This window comes from Balaenoptera ricei, chromosome X (genome assembly GCF_028023285.1).
Source record: "Balaenoptera ricei isolate mBalRic1 chromosome X, mBalRic1.hap2, whole genome shotgun sequence".
NCBI classification, from domain to species: Eukaryota; Metazoa; Chordata; class Mammalia; order Artiodactyla; family Balaenopteridae; genus Balaenoptera; species Balaenoptera ricei.
The window spans coordinates 8,178,346-8,199,442 of NC_082660.1; the positions used below are offsets into that span (position 1 = coordinate 8,178,346).

General features: G+C 40.6%; 1 protein-coding gene and 1 non-coding gene across 5 annotated transcripts in view; both read right to left on the minus strand.

The window, feature by feature from the left end:
- The window catches only part of MID1 (midline 1), a 603,969-nt gene that overhangs the window by 57,456 nt on the left and 525,416 nt on the right, over window positions 1-21,097 (minus strand). For all 4 annotated transcript variants that reach the window (XM_059911918.1, XM_059911916.1, XM_059911915.1 and 1 more), the window contains exon 4: window positions 1,899-2,006. In XM_059911918.1, the coding sequence (XP_059767901.1) occupies window positions 1,899-2,006 (108 nt within the window). The remainder of the gene's footprint in view (window positions 1-1,898; window positions 2,007-21,097) is intronic.
- On the minus strand, window positions 8,684-8,756 carry TRNAD-GUC (transfer RNA aspartic acid (anticodon GUC)). Its single transcript has one exon. It is a non-coding gene; the product is annotated as a tRNA-Asp (tRNA).

Sequence of the window (21,097 nt, forward strand, 5' to 3'; positions counted from 1 at the left end):
AAAATATGTTACCTTACATGACAAAAGGGACTTTGCAGATGTGATGAAGTGCAGGATCTGGAGATGGGGGATATCCTAGATTATCTGGTTGACCCCAATGTAATTATAAGGGTCCTTATGAGAGAGAACCAGGAGAGTCTGTGCCAGACAAAGAGATTTCAGGATGGGTGCAATGCTCAGAGTGATATGATGAAGAAACCACAAGCCAAGGAATGTGGGTGGCTTCTAAAAGCCAGAAAAGAAATGGATTCTGTCCTAGAGCCTCCAGAAAGAAACAGCACTGCTGAAATCTTGACTTTAGCCCAGTTGTGACTGATTTTAGACTTCTGACCTCCAAAAGGTCAGGTATCAATAAATCTGTGTTGTTTTAAGCCACCAAGTTTGGGGTAATCTGTTCCAGCAGCAATAAGGAAGTAATATGCATACTGAGAGCTGATCCCTGCACACGACCACGTAAAGGCAACAAATTACGTTCCACATGTACGTTAATAATTAATTACAGCTGTTTTCAGGCTCTCATGTGCCTGAGAACCTGAAAGACGTCAGGTATTAAGAGAAATACACATGGTGCATGATGACAGAAGAGGAAGTAGATCCTGTACAGATTCCAGGCTGACATTCAGGATAATTTTTATGTGGGGGAAAGTAGCTGTTCAACACATCTGAGTCCGTCCCTGGCCAGGGAATAATTGTGTATTAATTTGATAATCTACTGGAACAGCTTCCAGAACTATTTGATTTGACTTCAACTTTTCTGATCACCATCACAATGTACATGTATACATATTTTTCAATCTATACAGACAAAGCAGTCTAAAACATTCTTCAATATTAGAAGCACCTTTCAAAGTTTGAAGAAAACAGGGCTTCCCTGGTGGCGCAGTGGTTGAGATTCTGCCTGCTAATGCAGGGAACACAGGTTCGAGCCCTGGTCTGGGAAGATCCCACATGTCACAGAGCGACAAGGCCCGTGAGTCACAACTACTGAGCCTGCGCGTCTGGAGCCTGTGCTCCGCAACAAGAGAGGCCGCGATAGTGAGAGGCCCGCGCACCGTGATGAAGAGTGGCCCCCACTTGCCGCAAATGGAGAAAGCCCTCGCACAGAAACGAAGACCAAATGCAGCCAAAAATAAATTAAAAAAAAAAAGACAGTTTAAACGAATAGAACTGATATTTAAAAAAAAAAAAAATGACTAATTTAAAAATAGAATAAAGTGATGGATTCTTAAGTTATCAACATTTCTGAATGAATTTTGAATAAATAAGAAGATGGCCATGAAGAATATAACCTAAATTTGTGAATTGCTTTTTGAATATAGTTTACTATAAAACCATAGGAATTTTAAACATACAAACATTAGCCAAGAAGTACTATTAATACTGTATATCCACAAAGGGGTATAAGATATAGTGAAACTACAGGAGTTTTGCCATGATGAAATGACACCTGTCTAAATTCCCTCAAGAGCATGAGAAAGCACTTCATAATTTCTGTATATAAAGTCTGATTCATTTAAACATTTATTTACTACTGTTTTGATTGCTAGGATATAGCAATAAATATGAAATGAACTTTTCCTCTATGGAACCCACCTTCTCATAGAGAAGAGAGATGGAAGACAGTGGCTATAACAGACCAGAGCTCCATGCTGTGCCCTGGAGCTGGGGAATGGAGCAGCCTTTGTATTACAGGTGTGCACAGGAGACCATAACACAAAGAAAGGGTGGAGGAAAAAATGGCCAACCAAGAGGCTTTGAACTACATCTTAAAGACTTAGGACGAGATGACAGACAATATAGAAAAAGGGGTCATTCAATATTTCCTAAGCTATTGAAGTGCATGGGAGTATATTTTCTCTAGGTAGAGAATACAAGACCTTCAGCTCTAGAAATCGTACCTTCCCTTCTTTGATCTTGGTTCCAATAATTTGTCGTCTTTGCTGAATGATCTCAATAAGAAGATCACACTCCTCCATCAATTTGGCTTCTTGACGTGATGCATTGACCTATGGGATAGATAAAATGGTGAGCATTAATTTGGTGTTTGTTTTAGTTAAATGCTCTTTTTTAAATGTAGACTAGTATATTTCTGGTAATTGCTGAAAAAATATTTTATTAAAGAATTTATTGAGGTATAGTTGCTATACAATATTATATAAGTTTCAGGTGTACAACATAGTGATTCACAATTTTTAAAGGTTATATTCCATTTATAGTTATTATTAAGTATTGGCTATAGTCCCTGTGTTGTACAATATATCCTTGTAGCTTATCTATTTTATACATAGTAGTTTGTACCTCTTATTCCCCTACCCCATCTTGCCCCTCCCCTCTTCCCTCTCCCCACTGGTAACCACTAGTTTGTTCTCTATATCTGTCATGAAAAGATATTTTATTTTTTTATTTGTCTACTGTTTTCTTTTTTTTAACATCTTTATTGGAGTATAATTGCTTTACAATGTTCTGTTAGTCTCTGCTGTACAACAAAGTGAATCAGCTGTACGTATACATATATCCCAATGTCCCCTCCCTCTTGCGTCTCCCTCCCACCCTCCCTATCCCACCCCTGTAGGTGGTCACAAAGCACTGAGCTGACCTCCCTGTGCTATGCGGCTGCTTCCCACCAGCTATCTATTTTACATCTGGTCGTGTATATATGTCAATGCCACTCTCTCACTTTGTCCCAGCTTACCCTTCCCCCTCCCCGTCCTCAAGTCCATTCTCTACGTCTGCATCTTTATTCCTTTCCTGCCCCTAGGTTCTTCAGAACCTTTTTTTTTTTTTTAGATTCCATATATATGTGTTAGCATACCGTATTTATTTTTCTTTCTGACTTACTTCACTCTGTATGACAGACTCTAGGTCCATCCACCTCACTACACATAGTTCAGTTTCGTTTCTTTTTATGGCTGAGTAATATTCCATTGTATATATGTGCCACATCTTCTTTATCCATTCATCTGTTGATGGACACTTAGGTTGCTTCCATGTCCTGGCTATTGTAAATAGTGCTGCAATGAACATTGTGGTACATGTCTCTTTTTGAATAATGGTTTTCTCGGGGTATATGCCCAGTAGTGGGATTGCTGGGTCCTACGGTAGTTCTATTTTTAGTTTTTTAAGGAACCTCCATACTGTTCTCCATAGTGGCTGTATCAATTTTCATTCCTACCAACAGTGCAAGAGTGTTCCCTATGAAAAGATATTTTAAATGTTAACTCTTCTTCCAATTATGCAGGGATGGCAAATATAGGACTTACATGTCCACTCCCTATCTTCTTGCACCTCTGGAAAACATTTATTATCCAATGATAGCAGTCTGTTTTGCTAAGCCATACTGAACCTCAGGATCTTTCTTTTTTTAAAAAAAATATTTATTTATTTGGCCGTGCTGGGTCTTAGTTGCAGCATGCGGGATCTTTGTTGCCATGTGCGGGATCTTTAGTTGTGGCATGCAGGATCTAGCTCCCTGACCAGGGGTCGAACCCAGGCCCCCTGCACTGGGAGCACAGAGTCTTAACCACTGGACCACCAGGGAAGTCCCTCAGGATCTTTCTTAACACACCATGTACGTAGCTATTACCAATTGATTGAAAATTGACACTTGAAATATATTTCCAATTCCTGCTTTTATATTTTGAAGGAAAGTGCAATTTTAGCCTGTTAAACATAAAAAGTTATAAAAAACTAATATTATTCTTTTATGGAGGATAGATTATGATCAGTATCTTTGGACAAATTTTCCAAAAGCAAGACAGCAAGGTTACATTACATTTATTTAACTTTTCTTTTATATACAGACATGCACTTTGTATTTAATCACTATAAAAACATCAAAAAGGAAAAGGATGGTTGAATATCTTATTAATCTTATGACATAATTTTAAATCTTACTTCTGGTATATTTCAGGAAGACCGGGGTTCTACAGTGAAAGCCTGCCATTCTCCTGGAAAGGTAGATCATTGTAGAATGGCTTGTATTTGAAGTTTTTAAGGCTCATTGTATGCAAGGGAGGGTTAAAATTAGCTCATTCTTGGCAACTGGGCTTGGGAAATACTCTGCACGTGCTATTTCCTCCATCTCATGACAATTCTGAAATGCTTATTCACAGACAGAGACCCAGAAATCACAGCTGTGGGAAATGGAGATAGCGTGCATGAGTTTTATGATTTTAACACAGCGCAGGAGAAGCTGCAGTGTTACAAAGAACGACAATAGCATTGATTACTCCAGTATAACTCAGGGAGGAGACATGGCCCAGTCATTAAGCCCTTTTGATTAGGGATACTTTCTTTAACTGGAGTAATTTCAATCTCTATGAATGACACAAACCGGAAGTGGGGTCAGGAGTTCAGAATAAAAATTCACTGATGGCTGTTCAGAGAAATCATGTCCTGTTTCCAGAGACCAGGATTCCTTGAGTTTTATTCCTGATCACTGTAAGACAGGGCAGAGAAACAACTCAAGATACCGTCTTATTGAGAAGATGATGGTCACTGGCCGTTTGCAGCGAACTATGAGATCATGTCCTATGTCAGATTAGCACACAGACATATTTGCTAAATGTTTAATAAACAAAAGAAAGAATTAAGAATGCATTAACGGACAAGCACAGAACGTGGAACTCAGGCTAATATTTCAAGGAAGTTAATCACTGGGCTCAATTTCTCTTACCATTACTTTTCTGTCATCATTTCTAGTTCCCTTGAGGCTTCTCAAATAAGTTGAGCTATCTATGGAAATATTTACTTGAAACCCCACTACTCTCAAGAAATTTCTTGTCATTTCTTTTGACTTCAAACTGAATTTAATAACTGACTACAACCGAGCTGTGAAAAGGATGGGATCATATTGAAACCATGGGCCCATTATAATGGAGAAAGTGAAATTTCTGGAAAATAGCACCTTACACTTGAAAAGTATCTCCTAGAATGAGCCCTCAGAGCTAAGTTGTACTTGAACATACAATCAAGGTAAATCCAATTGGATGCAAGCTCCATAAAGGGAGGGATCTCTGGCTGTTGTATGAAATGAGACATCTATCCCAAGCATCTGGCACCATATTTGGCACAAAATAGGCATTCAAAAACTATTTGTTGAATGAACAGATAGTGAAAATGATCTTCCAACAAGAGACAAGGTAAAATGTAATGAAGCAAGTAGCTCTCATGATATATTACAAGCACTCAATATGCAGGTATTGGATTTATTGGTTTTCTAGGACTGTATAGACACAAAAATATGTCTTAAGTTGTTTTTTTAGGGGGAAGGGTGTTGATTTTTTTTTTTTTACAGCCTTATTGAAATATACTTCACATATCATAAAATTCACCCATTTAAAGTGTACTGTTTGTGGGTTTGAGTGTATTCAGAGTTCTATAATCATCATCACAATCTAATTTTAGAAAACTTTCAATACCCCCTAAAGAATTCCCGTACCCATTTGCAGTAACTCCACATTCTTGCTACCCACCCCATTTCGAGGCTTAGGTAACCACTAATCTATGTTCTGTCTCTTTATGGATTTGCCTGTTCTGGACATTTCATAAAAATGGAATCAAACAATATGCGATCCTTTTTGTCTGGCTTATTTCACTTAGCATAATGTTTTCAAGATTTCTCCAAGTCATAGCATGTGTCAGTACTTCATTCCTTTTTATGCCAAATATTATTCCATTTAAGCAATATACCACATTTTGTTTATCCATTCTCTAGTAGATGGACATGTGGAGAGCTTCTACTTTTTAGTTACTATAAACAATATTGCTATGAACATTCATGTATAAATTTTTGTGTGCACATATGTATTCATTCTTCTTGAGTATAGGAGTAGAATTGCCGGGTCACATGTTAATTCTGTGTTTAACTTTTTGAGGAACTGCCAAACTGTTTTCCAAAGGGGCCGCATCATTTTATATTCCAACAAGAAGTATGTGAGGCTTCCAATTTCTCCACATCCTTGTCAACACTTGATACTGTCTGTCTTTTTTGTTTTATTCATCCTAGTGGGTGTGGAGTGGCATCTCATTGTGGTTTTGATTTGCATTTCCCTGATGGCTAATGATGTTGAGCATCTTTTCATGTGCTTCTTGGCCATATGTGTACCTAATTTAGAGATAAGACTATTCAGATCCTTTGCTCATTATGTAACTGGGCCATTTGTCTTATATAGTTGAATTGTATGATTTCTTTATATATTCTGGATACAAGTCCCTTATTAGCTATGTGATTTGCAAATCTTTTCTCCCATTCTGTGGGTTGTCTTTTCATTTTCGTGATGGTGACTTTTGAAGCACAAAAGTTCTTAATTTTGATGGAGTCTAATTTATCTATTGTTCTACTGTCACTTGTGCTTTTGGTGTTGTAGCTAAGAAACCTAATCCAAGGTCATGAAGATTTATACCTCAGTTTTCCTCTAGAAGTTTTATCTCTTACACTTATGTCTACAAACCATTTTAAATTAAGTTTTGTGTATTATTATGAGAAGTAGGGGTCCAACCTCATCCTTATATTTATGGATATCCAGTTGCCTAAGCACTATTTATTGAAAAGACTATTCTTTCCTCCATTGAAGTGTCTTAGCACTTGGTCAAAACTCAATTGACCATATTGTGAGGTCCTTAGGTTTTGATGTGGCTGCTAACATATTCTCTGCTTAAAGATATTCTGGTTTTCGTAACTCAAAAAGACACATGCACCCCAATGTTCATCGCAGCACTATTTACAATAGCCAGGTCATGGAAGCAACCTAAATGCCCATTGACAGACGAATGGATAAAGAAGATGTGGTACATATATACAATGGAATATTACTCAGCCATAAAAGGGAACGAAATTGGGTCATTTGTTGGGACGTGGATGGATGTAGAGACTGTTATACAGAGTGAAGCAAGTCAGAAAGAGAAAAACAAATATATATTAACGCATATATGTGGAATCTAGAAAAATGGTACAGATGAACCTGTTTGCAAGGCAGAAATAGAGACAGAGACGTAGAGAACAAATGTATGGACACCAAGGGGGGGAAAGGGGAGGTGGGATAAACTGGGAGATTGGGATTGACATATATATACTAACTAATATGTATAAAATAGATAACTAACAAAACCTGCTGTATAGCACAGGGAACTCCACTTTGCTGTACAGTAGAAACTAACACAACATTGTAAAACAACTATACCCCCCCCCCCAAAAAAAAAGATATTCTGGTTTTGACTGAACCTAGTGAGACCCTGCTAGTAACTCTAAAGTAGGTGCCATGAAATGTGGTATGGAGTACGAGCTCTGCTCGTAGGATGATACTGAGAAAGGCAAGGAGTATGTCCATTTCTAAGTTGTCCTATTTTGTAAAATGAGGTGAATATTGTCTGCTCTCTCAGTCAAGTGGGATTTTTGTGGTAAATACAATACCACAATATATGAGGAAATGACTTACATTATGAAGCCATAGACAAATCTGAGGTAGTACTGTCTGCATTGGGAAGTAGTTTGTTAAGAGACTATGATTTAGTTTGGGATCTATTTCACTCTCAAAATCATTGCAATTTGGGTTACTCTATGGTAGGAAAAGTGTCTCAGTCGCCATCATAACGTGGGGCTCAATTTAATCCAAATTCTGACTAATCGATATTTACAGTGAATAGGTTTGTTTTACCAACAAAGTGGACTGAAATCTACTTTGTTGAGCCAAATATGTTTTGAGAAAGCTGATACTGCAACCACCATCGTCCCAAAATATAAATTCCCAGAAGTTGGGGAATATCATCTGATCATTTTAGGCCAAGTATTATCCTGAGATCTTTCAAAGAATACAGATGTGACTCCTTTGAAACTGGGAAAGTTGAATCTCTTTTTCCACTTTGATGAAGCTTCCAAATATTTATAACCCTACCATTCTTATATTCCAAAAGGTACAATAAAATGAGTTGAATGCTATCCTAATTTCTAAAATCCTTCCAGTACAAAGAAGTTTTCCACAGTTGTGCTGTTTCATTTGTCACTTAAAAAAAAAAAGTTAATGATTTCATTGGACTTCATTTCTTATACAGGCTATTAATTAAAATATGGCAGGGTTTACTGGTTACTTGCAGTGTGTTCAGGTGTTTCCAGTTCCCAGTTTTGGTTTGGAAGCTGGCAGCTCCTGGTTATGATTTTAGCTTTTATTTCTGATTCACATCTTTTGATTCAGAAACCATGAAGGCTGATGGAAGTGCTCTGAGTAGGGCCAATCTAAGGATTCAAGAAACAACCCCCAAACCTTCTTTTACAGACCTACACTTCCACCTTTGTGTCATAAGTCTCCTTCTTGGTCCTTAACCTAAAGACAAGGGGGATGGAGAGAATTAGGAATGATGGCCAGTGGTAGCAACTGCTGTATACCACCTCTGGACCACATGGAAATGGGGTGCTTATCCTATAGAGCCCTTCACATCGCAGGACAAAATATAGCTTAAAACTGAGCCCTCTTCCCATTTCAGGCTCCTCACTGCTACTTTTTTTCTCAGCTTCATTGCACTCATGAGTAAATATCACATCAGCCCCTCATGAGGAGAAATTCGGTCACTCTCACCTCATCTCTGTGTTGGCCTCAGCCATGTGCTACCACGTATCTTCTCTACATCTGGAGTTACAGCTTCCTTTCTTTTCTTTTCTGGCCGTGCCATACGGCTTGTGGGATCTTAGCTCCCCGACCAGGGATCGAACCCGGGCCCTCGGCAGTGACAGCACGGAGTCCTAACCACTGGACCACCAGGGAAGTCCCCACAGCTTCCTTTCTTGCCGTGAAATGCGCCATCCTCCCCACCGTTGTCTCCTAGTCTTTAGTACTAACTTTGTCTCTTTGCAAAATACTCTAAGTTAAATTCTTCTAAAGTGAGATCTAATCCCAATTCTTTCAGAACTTATTTCTTCTTTCCGGAGTTATCACCCTATCTTTTTTAAGGCCCTAGCGAACACCTTTCTCGGAGACTGGAAGTACCATAGCCGATGTCACACAAACTCAAGCCATGACTGCTCTCAGAATACACTTGCAGCCTTCACTTTGAAAGAGCTACATACCACCGTTGATCCATTCACCTTTCCATTCACTTATTCATTCAAATAACAGCAACTGGGTTCCCACAGTGTATCAGCCAGCATTCCAAGTGCTGGGCATACATTGGGACCCAAGAGAGACAAAGTTCCCATTATCACAGAGTTTACACGTAAGCGAAGGGCAACAGGCTGAACAAGCCAAGAAATAAATAAAACTTTCAGATCGTGACGTGTGTAAAGGAAATCACAGAGGGTAATGTGATCGAACACGGCTGAGAGGAGGGTCTTTCTTAATAGTGGTCATGATCAGACAAGAATTCTCTGACAAGTCTCTCGAGGGATGAAAAGGAACCAGCCAAAAGATGTGGAAAGGGTGTCTGCAGGCACTCCTGATGCTGCTTTTTTGTTTGTTTTTGTATTTAGCAATGTCTTTTTATTTATTTTTTTAAACATCTTTATTGGAGTATGATGGATTTAACAGACCTCCTTGCAAACATTTAAAAATTCGTTTGTGACCTCCACATCAATACTTGGGGCCTTTTCACATCCATTTGCAGACAGGCTCAGAGCGTGAAAAAAAATGAGCCAGCACCCAGCTGCGGTTGAACAAGACACGTTCCGCCTTCTTGTGGCAGCTCTCATAGAACCACAGGATGGGGACAACAGAAGTGGCAGAGCACTGAGCAGAGTTAGACTGGGTTTATAAAATAAAGAAAATACAATCAACCAGGATGACTTGTTTTTAGGATTTAAGATTATAATCTATGTGTGGGTGTGTGTGTGTATGTATTTCCCTGAAGAGCAATGGTTCATTATTAGCCAGTGTTCCTGGTGACTTTATGGAATTTAAGTACTGTGAATAACGAGAATGCATTGTATTTATCTTCGATCTAGTGTGTTCACAATTGTCCTAAACTAACTTTTTTGGGGGCAGGAAGGGTAAAATGGGAAGGGAAATTTGTAAGCTACAGAAGAAGAGAGTCTTGCTTGTAGGGAGTTGCTGACCCACTGTCTCCTATTCCTAGGGTAATTCTGCAGCTTCTCTTTGACAGACTCTGACTTTCTGATCCATTAGAGCCCAGTGAAAGAGAAACTGGCAAGTTGAATAATGAAGTGAGGCCATTGCTCCTGTCTCACCCTAGCAGTAGCCCTGAGAGCTAATTCAGCACAGGGCCACCGGCCGCATTCATGCTTGGATCAGCTACCAAGAATCAGCCACAGTCCCGTGTAAGCTGCCACTGGGTGCACAGTTTATCTGCCTTTTTTAGAAATGCAGTTACATGTACACATTCCCCAGATTAGTTAATGATCACATAAATGGGTTGGCTATTTTCTCCAGAGCACTTGGTTAGCCAGGCCCAGTAAAAAGTCCCCCCGCTAAATTTTATGGTGTAATAGTGTTACAGTATTTCACAGAAGGGGTGGGGTGAAATGGACAATTTATTATTTTGTTCTTGTCGTATGTATATAAACATTAAAGGGATTTAATTACATCCACATACTAAAAATTGCACTACGTGTCTGTGAAATGTTCCTTAGAAGTCTGTAAAGTTTCTAAGTATTTCTAAAAACTTGCTCTTTTAATTTAAAAAATATATATATTTATTTATTTTTGGCCGCGTTGGGTCTTTGCTGCTGTGCGTGGGCTTTCTCTCATTGCGGTGCGCGGGCTTCTCATTGCGGTGGCTTCTCTTGTTGCGGAGCACGGGCTCTAGGCACGCAGGCTTCAGTAGTTGTGCCACACGGGCTCAGTAGTTGTGGCTCGCGGGCTCTAGAGCGCAGGCTCAGTAGTTGTGGCGCACAGGCTTAGTTGCTCCGCGGCATGTGGGATCTTCCCGGACCAGGGCTTGAACCCGTGTCGCCTGCGTTGGCAGGCGGGTTCTTAACCACTGCGCCACCAGGGAAGTCCCTGCTCTTTTAATTTGACTTGTATTCCACTGAGATGTTCAGTGCAGGGTATAAACATCATCAGATTTCAGATATGTGTGGCCTTCACATCTTTAGAAATATTTTATGGAACTCTTATAAGGAAACATCAATGTGGAAAAATATCTGGCCACTTCGCACAGGTGGAATTGGACTAATATGCATGTTAAAAACCTCTAGATTTTCAGAGTAAAACCTTTCAATCCCTCTTGTGAAAAGGATATGCTGACTTGATAGATCACTTCCTATTCATACCCACTGCAAACAATGAAGTAAGCCTAGGAGAGGATGACCCCGATGTGCTAGGGAAAGGAAACTTTATTCCAGGGTGTTGAGGAAAGAAGGGTGCTGGCATCGCACAATTCCACAGGCCACCATTCACTTTTTTTTTTTTTTTAAGATTTTTTTTTTTTGATGTGGACCATTTTTAAAGTCTTTATTGAACTTGTTACAATATTGCTTCGGTTTTATGTTTTGGTTTTTTGGCCACGAGGCATGTGGGATCTTAGCTCCTTGACCAGGTATCGAACCCGCACCCCCTGCATCGGAGGGCAAAGTCTTAACCACTGAACCTCCAGGGAAGTCCCCACCATTCACTTTGAAAGCACGAGAATGGTGCCCCCGCCAACCTGTGAGGCCCAGGAGAGCCCCCTACCACGCTGGCCCACCATTAGTGTACTCTTGATATTGTACCCCTTTGGTTTAAGACTCTAAACCTTGATCCCCTGAAATCACTACCAACGAGATTGGGGGTTTAGAAGACAAATGTCTACTTTACAAATTTGCCTAGAATTGGTCCTCCTGGCAAAAGCAAAGCTGCACCGTGATTCAAATGATGGTGACCTTGAGAAAGGTCAAAACTCTTTTTTGGATGCTCAACATTGCTAATTATTAGAGAAATGCAAATCAAAACTACAATGAGGTATCACCTCACACCAGTCAGAATGGCCATCATTAAAAAAATCAACAAATAAGAAATGCTGGAGAGGATGTGGAGAAAAGGGAACCCTCCTACACTGTTGGTGGGAATGTAACTTGGTGCAGCCACTGTGGAGAACAGTATGCAGGTTCCTTAAAAAACTAAAAATAGAGTTGCCATTTTATCCAGCAATCCCACTCCTGGGCATATATCCAGACAGAACTATAATTCAAAAAGGTACATGCACCCCTGTGTTCACAGCAGCAGTATTTATAATAGCCAATACACGGAAACAACCTAAATGTCCATCAACAGATGAATGGATAAAGAAGATGTGGTATAGGGACTTCCCTGGTGGTCCAGTGGTAAAGAATCCACCTTGCAATGCAGGGGACGTGGGTTCGATCCCTGGTCGGCGAACTAAGATCCCACATGCCGCAGGGCAACTAAGCCTGCGTGCCACAAACTACAGAGCCCACGTGCTCTGGAACCTGCACGCCACAACTAGAGAAGAGAAAACCCACACGCCACAATGAAGATCCTGCATGCCTCAACAAAGATCCTGCGTGCCACAACTAAGACCCGAGGCAGCCAAAAATAAATAAAATAAATCTTTTAAAAAAAGAAGATGTGGTATATACATATAATGGAATATTACTCAGCCATAAAAAAGAATGAAATAATGCCGTTTGCAGCAACATGGACCTAGAGATTATCATATTAAGTTAAATAAGAAAGAGAAAGACAAATACCATATGATGTCACTTATATGTGGAATCTAAAATATGACACAAATGAACTTATCTACAAAACAGAAACAGACTCACAGACCTAGAGAACAGGCTCGTGGTCACCAAGGGGGAGGGATGGATTGGGAGTTTGCGGTCAGCAAATGCAAACTAGTATACATAGAATGGATAAACAACAAGGTCCTACTGTAGAGCACAGGGGACTATATTCAATATCCTGTGATAAACCATAATGGAAAAGAATATGAACAAGAATGTATATATATGTATAACTGAATTACTTTGCTGTGCAGCAGAAATTAACACAACATTGTAAGTCAACTATACTTCAATAAAATACATTTTTAAAAAACCCTTTATGGTTTGCTGCTATGTTGATATTGTTGCTATTGTTTAAACTCAATAGCACTTTTCTCTATTACGAAGAATATGGAATTTTGAGTCTGCATCCAAACTTAAAGGGATTAGTGTTATTGTATCTTAATAACACTACTATTTCACACTGTTATATGTCACAATGTCCCTAACAATCCTGTCTCGTTCAAAAAGAAAAACACCGGAGGAGTGAGTTCCAATACGCCCAGGGCTGGAGCAACTAAAGCACCACTGAGCAGCAGAGGAGCTAATGATGTGGCCGGGAAGACGAGGGTACCGGGAAATCTGTGTGCAAGTAGGCTCTACGTCCCACTGCAGACTGCTGACCAGGTGCAAAGAAAAATGTGAGGATCTGAGGGTGCTTTGGGTTTTATTGTCCAAGGCAGCTGTAATGAACATTCCAGATCCTGGGGCAGAAGTTAGACAGAGCTGCCAGAAGGAACAATGAAAGGGATTCTAATATTTGAGTTTGTATATAAAACTGAGCCAAGGAGAGCTGAGAAAAGAGCAGACTGTATTACTGTAATTCATCTATCAATAATATGTTTATATGTAATCTCCATCCTGAAATTCTCTCACACCGAAGTCAAATATTTGTGGACCGAGCTGAAGGAGATGAGAGAGAGGAAAAACTGGCCACGTTCCCAGGGTCCCTGTTTTTGGAGGAGAAACTAGAGTACAGGATAACCTTTTTAAATATAATATTTAGCATGTTAACTTAATATTGAACACTTTTCACTAAGACTTTTAAAAGTCCAAGAAAGGCTTTTCAAAAAAAAAAAAAATGGAATTCCTTCATCAAGTGCTTTTGGTGAGAAGTAAAAGTAGTGATGGCATGGATAGAAGGCCACATGTAATCCAACCTTTACTGTAGAGTGACGTGGTGGAAAACGATTTGGCCCAGAGGAGACCAATTACACATATTGATTAACTATCCAGATGGGATTTTGTTTTATTTCCACTATGGGATCAAAAAAAAAAAAGCTCCCAGGAACCTCATGATAAATCCTCTTTTCTTGAGGTTTCTAAAATTATGATGCTTGAATGTTGGATAACGAATCGAGATGCCATTAAAAACAGCAACACACTGTGGTGAGCTAAGCAATAAAAGCCTTCCTATAAATGAAACATAATGGTAACGATACATTAAAACTGTCTGGCAAGAACGCCACTGCTAATGCCTAAAACTTGGAAACGTCACCACAAAAGAATTTTTCTCCCAAGAGTAGCACACGCAACATGACCATCCAAGATGTTGTTGATGTTGGTCATTCTGCAGTAAAGCAAAATCGTCAAACGAGGTGAAATTATTTATTTATTTGTTTGTTTAAATTTATTTATTTTATTTATCTATTTTTGGCTGCGTTGGGTCTTCGTTGCGCACGGGCTTTCTCTAGTTGTGGCGAGTGAGGGCTCCTCTTCGTCGCGGTGTGCGGACTTCTCATTGCGGTGGCTTCTCTTGTTGCAGAGCATGGGCTCTAGGCACACGGGCTTCAGTAGTTGTGGCTCGTGGGCTTCAGTAGTTGTGGCACGAGGGCTCAGCAGTTGTGGCGCACGGGCTTAGTTGCTCAGCCACATGTGCGATCTTCCCGGACCAGGGCTCGAATCTGTGTCCCCCTCATTGGCAGCAGATGCTTAACCACTGCGCCACCAGGGAAGTCCTGAGGTGAAATGATTTAGAGTGAACAAGGGCTAGAGGAGGCAGGAGTTCAGAACTCAGGGTCCTGAGGAAGTCTTCCCGGGATTGAACACCAGGTCTTGCTTCCTTACTAGTTGTATGTTCTCGGCCACTTGCTTCAACTATCCATTTCTCAAGTTCCTCATCTGCATAATGAAGAAAATACCAACTTCTACCTGGTTGACCAGATGTTCCCCCAGGGGACAATGGCAATGTCTGGAGACATTTTCCGTTGTCAAAACTGGGGGCAGGGGAGAGGGTGTGTGAGTGCTACTGGCATCTAGAGGGTAGAGGTCAGAGTTGCTGCTAATTACACATCCTACGATGCTCAGGACAGCCCCCACTAGAAAAGAGAATTATCCAAGCCTCAAATGTCACCAGTGTCGTGGTAGAAACCCCAGGGTTGGACTGTGGTGAGAGCTAAATGAATTAGTACATGGAAAGCCACTGAGAAATGCTTGGCACATTATAATTACTCAATAAATGTTAACTACCACTACGGTTAAGAAGCTCTGTTTATCTGGAATGTCCATATAGAATCAACACTTGATGTTCTAGGACCATTTGGCCTGTGCCAATTACCTGGGGACTTTCTAGCATGAATCAAAACTTGTATCCTTCATCATCTTTCACCAAAACAACAGCTTTGGAAGCTATAACAGGAGGACTAATTCCGGAATTTTCGAGTTACTTTCAAATCCCGAATGTATTTCCTTCTTGATGCAATGGGAGGTGAGGGTTGGAGATGAGTCTTCCATGATGTGGCGCAAGAGTTGGGAAACTTTGCTGTAAAGGGCTAGACGGTAAATATTTTAGCTCTGTGGACCAGGTCTCTGTTGTAACTCCTCGATGCCCTCGTTGTCATATGCAAGCAGCCGCTGATGATACGTAACCAAATGGGTGTGGCCGCATCCCAATAAAACTTTACTTACAAACACAGGTGACAAATCAGATTTGGCCCTGGGGGCATAGTTTGCCAACCTCTAGCACAGAGGAAAAGAGTCTATGGAGTTTGGAGCCTTTGGGCTTTGGAGTCAAAGAGTTGCAGGTGTGAAAAATGTGTTGAGTTTCTGTGAGAATGTTTTCTCATTGGCATACTTTCAGTGAAAATATCTGTAAACTCTCTGGCACTTAATAGGTGCTTGATAAATAATAGTTTTCTTCCTTCAGGGCATGAACAGATCCAAAGACTGAATTCATAGGATTTCAATTTGAAAATGAAAACATAACTTGCAGTATGGTTTTTACTTTGCCCACCATGTCCTGCCAACTTCTGTCCCAGTTATATACCAAATGCCGCTCTTCCCCTGAGGTGTTTCTCGGACTACACTCAAGTAACTTCAATCTTACATTCTTGGCATGAATGCCACTGACTTCTCTTTTTGTGTTTCATGGTAACTCTGTTCAAAGCTGTTCCAAAATGAAGAAGCAGAATGGAAGGTGTTGCTCATAATTCATTCAAAAACAATAAACTCCTCCCTTCCTTTCTCTTATTAATTACACACTTTATAACACAAGTGCTCTACACCCTTCCGTTTGGGTTGGGCACACAGAATGGAAAAAAAAAAACCTGTTAATCTGTCATGGGCACTTGTCTCTATCGAGTCTTTTCATAAAATTTCTGGAAAGTGCTACTTTCTATGAAGTGATTCTGAACCAATGTATTTGGCAAAAATCAGCTTTTAGACGTTGTGGTCAGAGCTAAAAAGTAACTTCTGGAAGAGGACGGTTGAATGCCGGGGAGGATGGAGGTGATATGTTTCAGGGAAGGGAAGTCATTTCTGATGGAAAGAGGAAGCTTCTATCCCATGACCTTCCATTACTCATTTTCAATCTTACATGTCACTTCTCATTAAGTGGCATTCTTTTTAGTTGTTGTGCCATGATTCCTGAATAGCAATGGACTGGAAAAATACAAAGTTGGACTCGTATTCAGGCTTGAGTTACTCAAGGGTGGGTGCTATCTGCTCTCCTGCAGAGTTATGGAGAACAACGGTTGGATGCCGGCTCTTTGGTCTTCCTGACCGTGAGTGAAATAGACTTGATTATGTCACTGATTAGACTTGCACTTGGAAGTATAACTGGAAAATGTCAAGCTTTGTTCTGGCTTTCTGATGTATCCACAAGCACTATCTACGAACCATCTTGCCTGGCTGTTGTCACTCTAGAATAAGCAGCAGAAGCTGGGAGGTTGATTTCTCAATATTTTTTTGATGCCCAGTGTTTAATATTCATATTTATTCAAATACAGTGAAAGGGAGAGTTTAGAGAAAACGAACAACTGAGCTACGGTCACAACGGGGAAAATGGATTTGGTGCTATCATTCCGTTTGAAGGGAGGTCTGTGGCTCTGTTCCCCTTGGAGCGGAGCATGAGACCGGGCTGAAGTACTAGTTGTCACCAGGAAATACCAGTAGGGGTGTGGGGAAGTGAGATAGGAGGAAACGTATGAAGCCAGTCAAGTGTGCTTTTACCAAGGCCACTGTGGTCAAATGGAGATGAATCCCAATGGGTAACTTTGGGAAACGGTGCAGAACACTGTTTCCAGCTGATGGGGAAGAAGAGGGGTATTTATCTACTATCTCCCATCAGTGGCTGGTTGGAAGCCTGTTGGGGGTGGGTGGGCATGAACTCCTCTCCGGAATTAACTGGGGTGGGGTGGGAAAAGCCCCCAGGCAGAGTCTTAGCCTCTTGCAGCTGGAAGCTCTCAGGCCGGCGGACACGGGACTGGTGAGCGCGTTACGGGCCTGGCACTGACAGTTAGAAAGGGGTGCTAGAGCGTTACGGGGGACTGCCATCTGGATGTTTCTTCAAGAAGAGCTGTCACGGAGGTCAGAGGACACTTGGTGTCACAGTCGTCCAGTCTGTCCTATATGTAGCTCCAGTGACTTAGGACTAATTGCAGAGCTACACAGAGTTTGTATCCGACAGCACTTTCTATCTTAACCTTGATCAGTCCTAACCTTGGGGCCACAATCCACCTACAAACTTCCATTTGCAACTGACCGTGAATGGGTCTAAATCTGAGCAATGGGTCTAAATTCCAGCAACAAAGTTGCCTGGAAAAGAAAACGCATGAAATCTAATGAGTCAGACTAAAATACATATATTTCTTTATCTAGAGACCCGTCACTTTTCCATCATTTCAACTCACTGTGAAATTATTACTGGCTTTACAGCTTTAAGGCTCAATATGTAATCTTCTGCAGTAAAACTGAATTGTAAACACTTGAGTTAGGGATCACACGAAGAAGTGCTTCTCTCTCTCTCCCTCTTCCCCCCCCCCCCACCCCCATTATCTGAAAGGTCAGCTGTATTTCTATACACAAACCTGACAGATGTTGCCTTCTCACCTTCCTACCTGGGCAACAGAAGGCTCTGTTTATGTTTGTCAGGATCAGGGGGTGGCAAGGAGGTGGCATCCTGCCAGGTAATGGAAACACTGCTTGCTTTAATTTTATTACCAAGAACAAAGCCCTCTTATTGCTTAATAGAACACTTAAAGGCAGGCCTCATGAGCATAGTTGTCATTTTTTTGAGACCACAAATATGAGGAATTCTTTAAGGCCATGTCATGAAAAACAGAAGGAAAAAAGTACTTTATTCTGCCAAAATTAAAGCAACCCTTTGTTGAAGTAGTCAGGGCCCGACTCCAGGTTAGCACGTGTGCGCACTCACTGTCTACGGGCATTTGTTTCCATTGTTCACGGAGGCAGCCATGCTTTCGTTAAGGTTAGATAGAGGCTATGTCAGAGATACAAAAGAAACCACCTTCCTCTAGGAGATCATCTCTTTGCCGTCATCATTTCCAGATAACACGCTAAAAGAAGGAACATTTTGCACCAAAAATAAACAAGCCGACACTCTCCCCTTGCAAACTCTATTTATAAAACTGGGAACCACACAAATCTTAATGCAGTGATTATTCTGATTCTGCCAGCAAACTCAACTTTTGATGCAGTCCCTGCTTCTCAGCTCTGAGTTTTAGAGTACACGTGGCGAAAGCTACTGGTCTCCAGAGATCTTTGCAATAGTCTTAGTAGCTAAGGAACCAAAGTAAGAGGAAACGCGCGTGCCCTTATCCCTCCCTGAATGAGAAGGATGTCACCGTTGTACAAGTGATAATACACGAAGCAATCCTATGGACTTGTTGAGCGCCTGCCACGCTAGAAAGGGAACTTTGCCTTTTCGAGAAAATGACTGCACTAGAAAACAATTAGCAAACATGCCACGTGCACACATAATTAACCATGGCTAAACCGTGGGCTACAGAAGTTCTAGCACCGTGGGGTCCAGTATGACAGCCACTAGCCACTTGCGGTTTCTGAGCACTTGACATGTGGCTAGTGTGAGCTGAGATGGGCCGTGAGGATGAAACACGTACATTAATCACTCTTGTACTGATCACATGTTGAAATGATGTTTTGAATATATCCGGTCCAATACACTGTCTAGTAAAATTAATTTTAACTATTTGGTTTTACTTATTAAAAACTGTGTTTACTTGGAAATTTAAAATTACATATGTGGCTCCCATTATATGTCGACTGAACAGTGAATTGGGAGGCTTAACTCTGGCGGGGTTGGGGGTGTGGTCTTTCCTAGACCTCATGTTCTTCTAACTGACTTCCTTTGCATCTTTCACCTAGTGGGTCTGCACCATCTCTCTTTGAAGCTAGCCAGGCTTACTTACTTTCCTAGGGTTCTCTTCTGAAACTGTGGTGGCAGTCAAAGTTATGAAGTGAGGAGGAGGGGAGATGGGAGGGAAACTGGAGAGCACTGTTGCTGTTCAAGATGGGCTTTGCCAAAAGGACAGTGAAAAGTGAATCTAATCTGGTTTGAAAGAGAAGAGGAAAGACCGTAGAATTCAGATGTCTGTCAGTTTCTGATTCTGAGGCTGCAGTGTGTGTGTGTGTGTGTGAGTGTGTGTGCGTGTCATGAGAGTCTGATATCAAAAATGTCACCATCTTCAGACCTAGGCTGATTATCCATACTACATCTGTGGAGGTGTTTAAAAGTGTTTCCCTCCACTTAATTCCAAGTGGCTATCTGGTCATTTTCTAAGGAAAAGAAAGATACTGTCCTGCTTCCCAACGAGTCCAACCAACTAGGAGAGGGAAGAGACATGCACTTAAAAATCATGAGGATTCTTGCCCAAGGACTGTACCTATATCAACAAATCACTATGCAGTTCTCCTTAAGCTTTTAAGTTGAAATTATGGATCTCATTATTCTATTCATAAATTCAAGAAATTTTATGAAACCAAGGATAATCACTCTCAGGGGTCCCTGAATCAATGTTTGATTAACTCAAGTTGAACAGACTCAACTCCATTAAACAGTCACTTCCATCTATATATTAGTTGATTAAGTTCCAGTACACGTTTTAAGAATTGAGGTCAAACTTACATACAGGGAAATGCATAAATAAATCTTAAGGGACAATTCAACGGGTTTTGATAACCAACCTAACCAACAGCTTAATCAAGATATGTTTCCATCCACCCAGAAAGTATCCTCAAGCCCCTCTTCCAGTCAATTTTCACCCCCTCAGGTAATCATTGTTCAGATTTTTATCACCAAATTCCTGTAACATTTTAAGTTGTGTTTATAAATGTAACATATGCAATTTACCTTATAACCACTTTAAATGCTTAACGGGACAAAATTAAAACCCTAACAAGGTAAACCTTCTCAAGTCCTTATGTAGCTCTTAGAAATCTAATAAAAACTTACAAATGTAGTGAAACTCAAGTTCTAGTGAACATTCTAACATTGGCTTGAAACAAACGATTTTACGCTTTCACCTTAAAATCAGAAGTCTAAAATAAATTACATGTTTCAGATTAGAATCTCAAAGCTAACCTGTCAAATTTCTGGCGTATGGCATATTCTCTTTAATGCTACAAACCCTTAAAATACAAACGTATGTTTTAGTCCTAAACCGTAACCCAAAATATTGATTCTATGGCTATTATTTAGGTTTTCATTTTTTTTGTTTTTTGTTTTAACATCATTCTCAAACTTCCAGGGGAGGAGGGAAAAAAGAACTTTATTTACTTAAGGAAGTAAACTGGTCATCTCAAAGAAGTTGAGGTTACCAGGTCAAGGATTAACAGTCAAAGATTTGAGGATAATTCACAAGACCCGAAGGCTCACTGGTTCTACTGGTACCACTGATGTATACCCATTGGGCCCTCGCTATCACGGGCTGGACAAGGTTTCCAATTCCCCAGCAGACGGGAATGTTTCTGGTCATGAGAATTCCCCCTAGGAATTTTTAATCATGTCTTTCAACTCTACCACCTGGTTTGGGTAGCTGAGGCCGGGTAACCACTCCAGTTGCTTTACTACTTGATTGGATTCAACCCATTTCTTTACTGGCTGATTCTTGTTCTGTCTGGCTTCAAGTCACA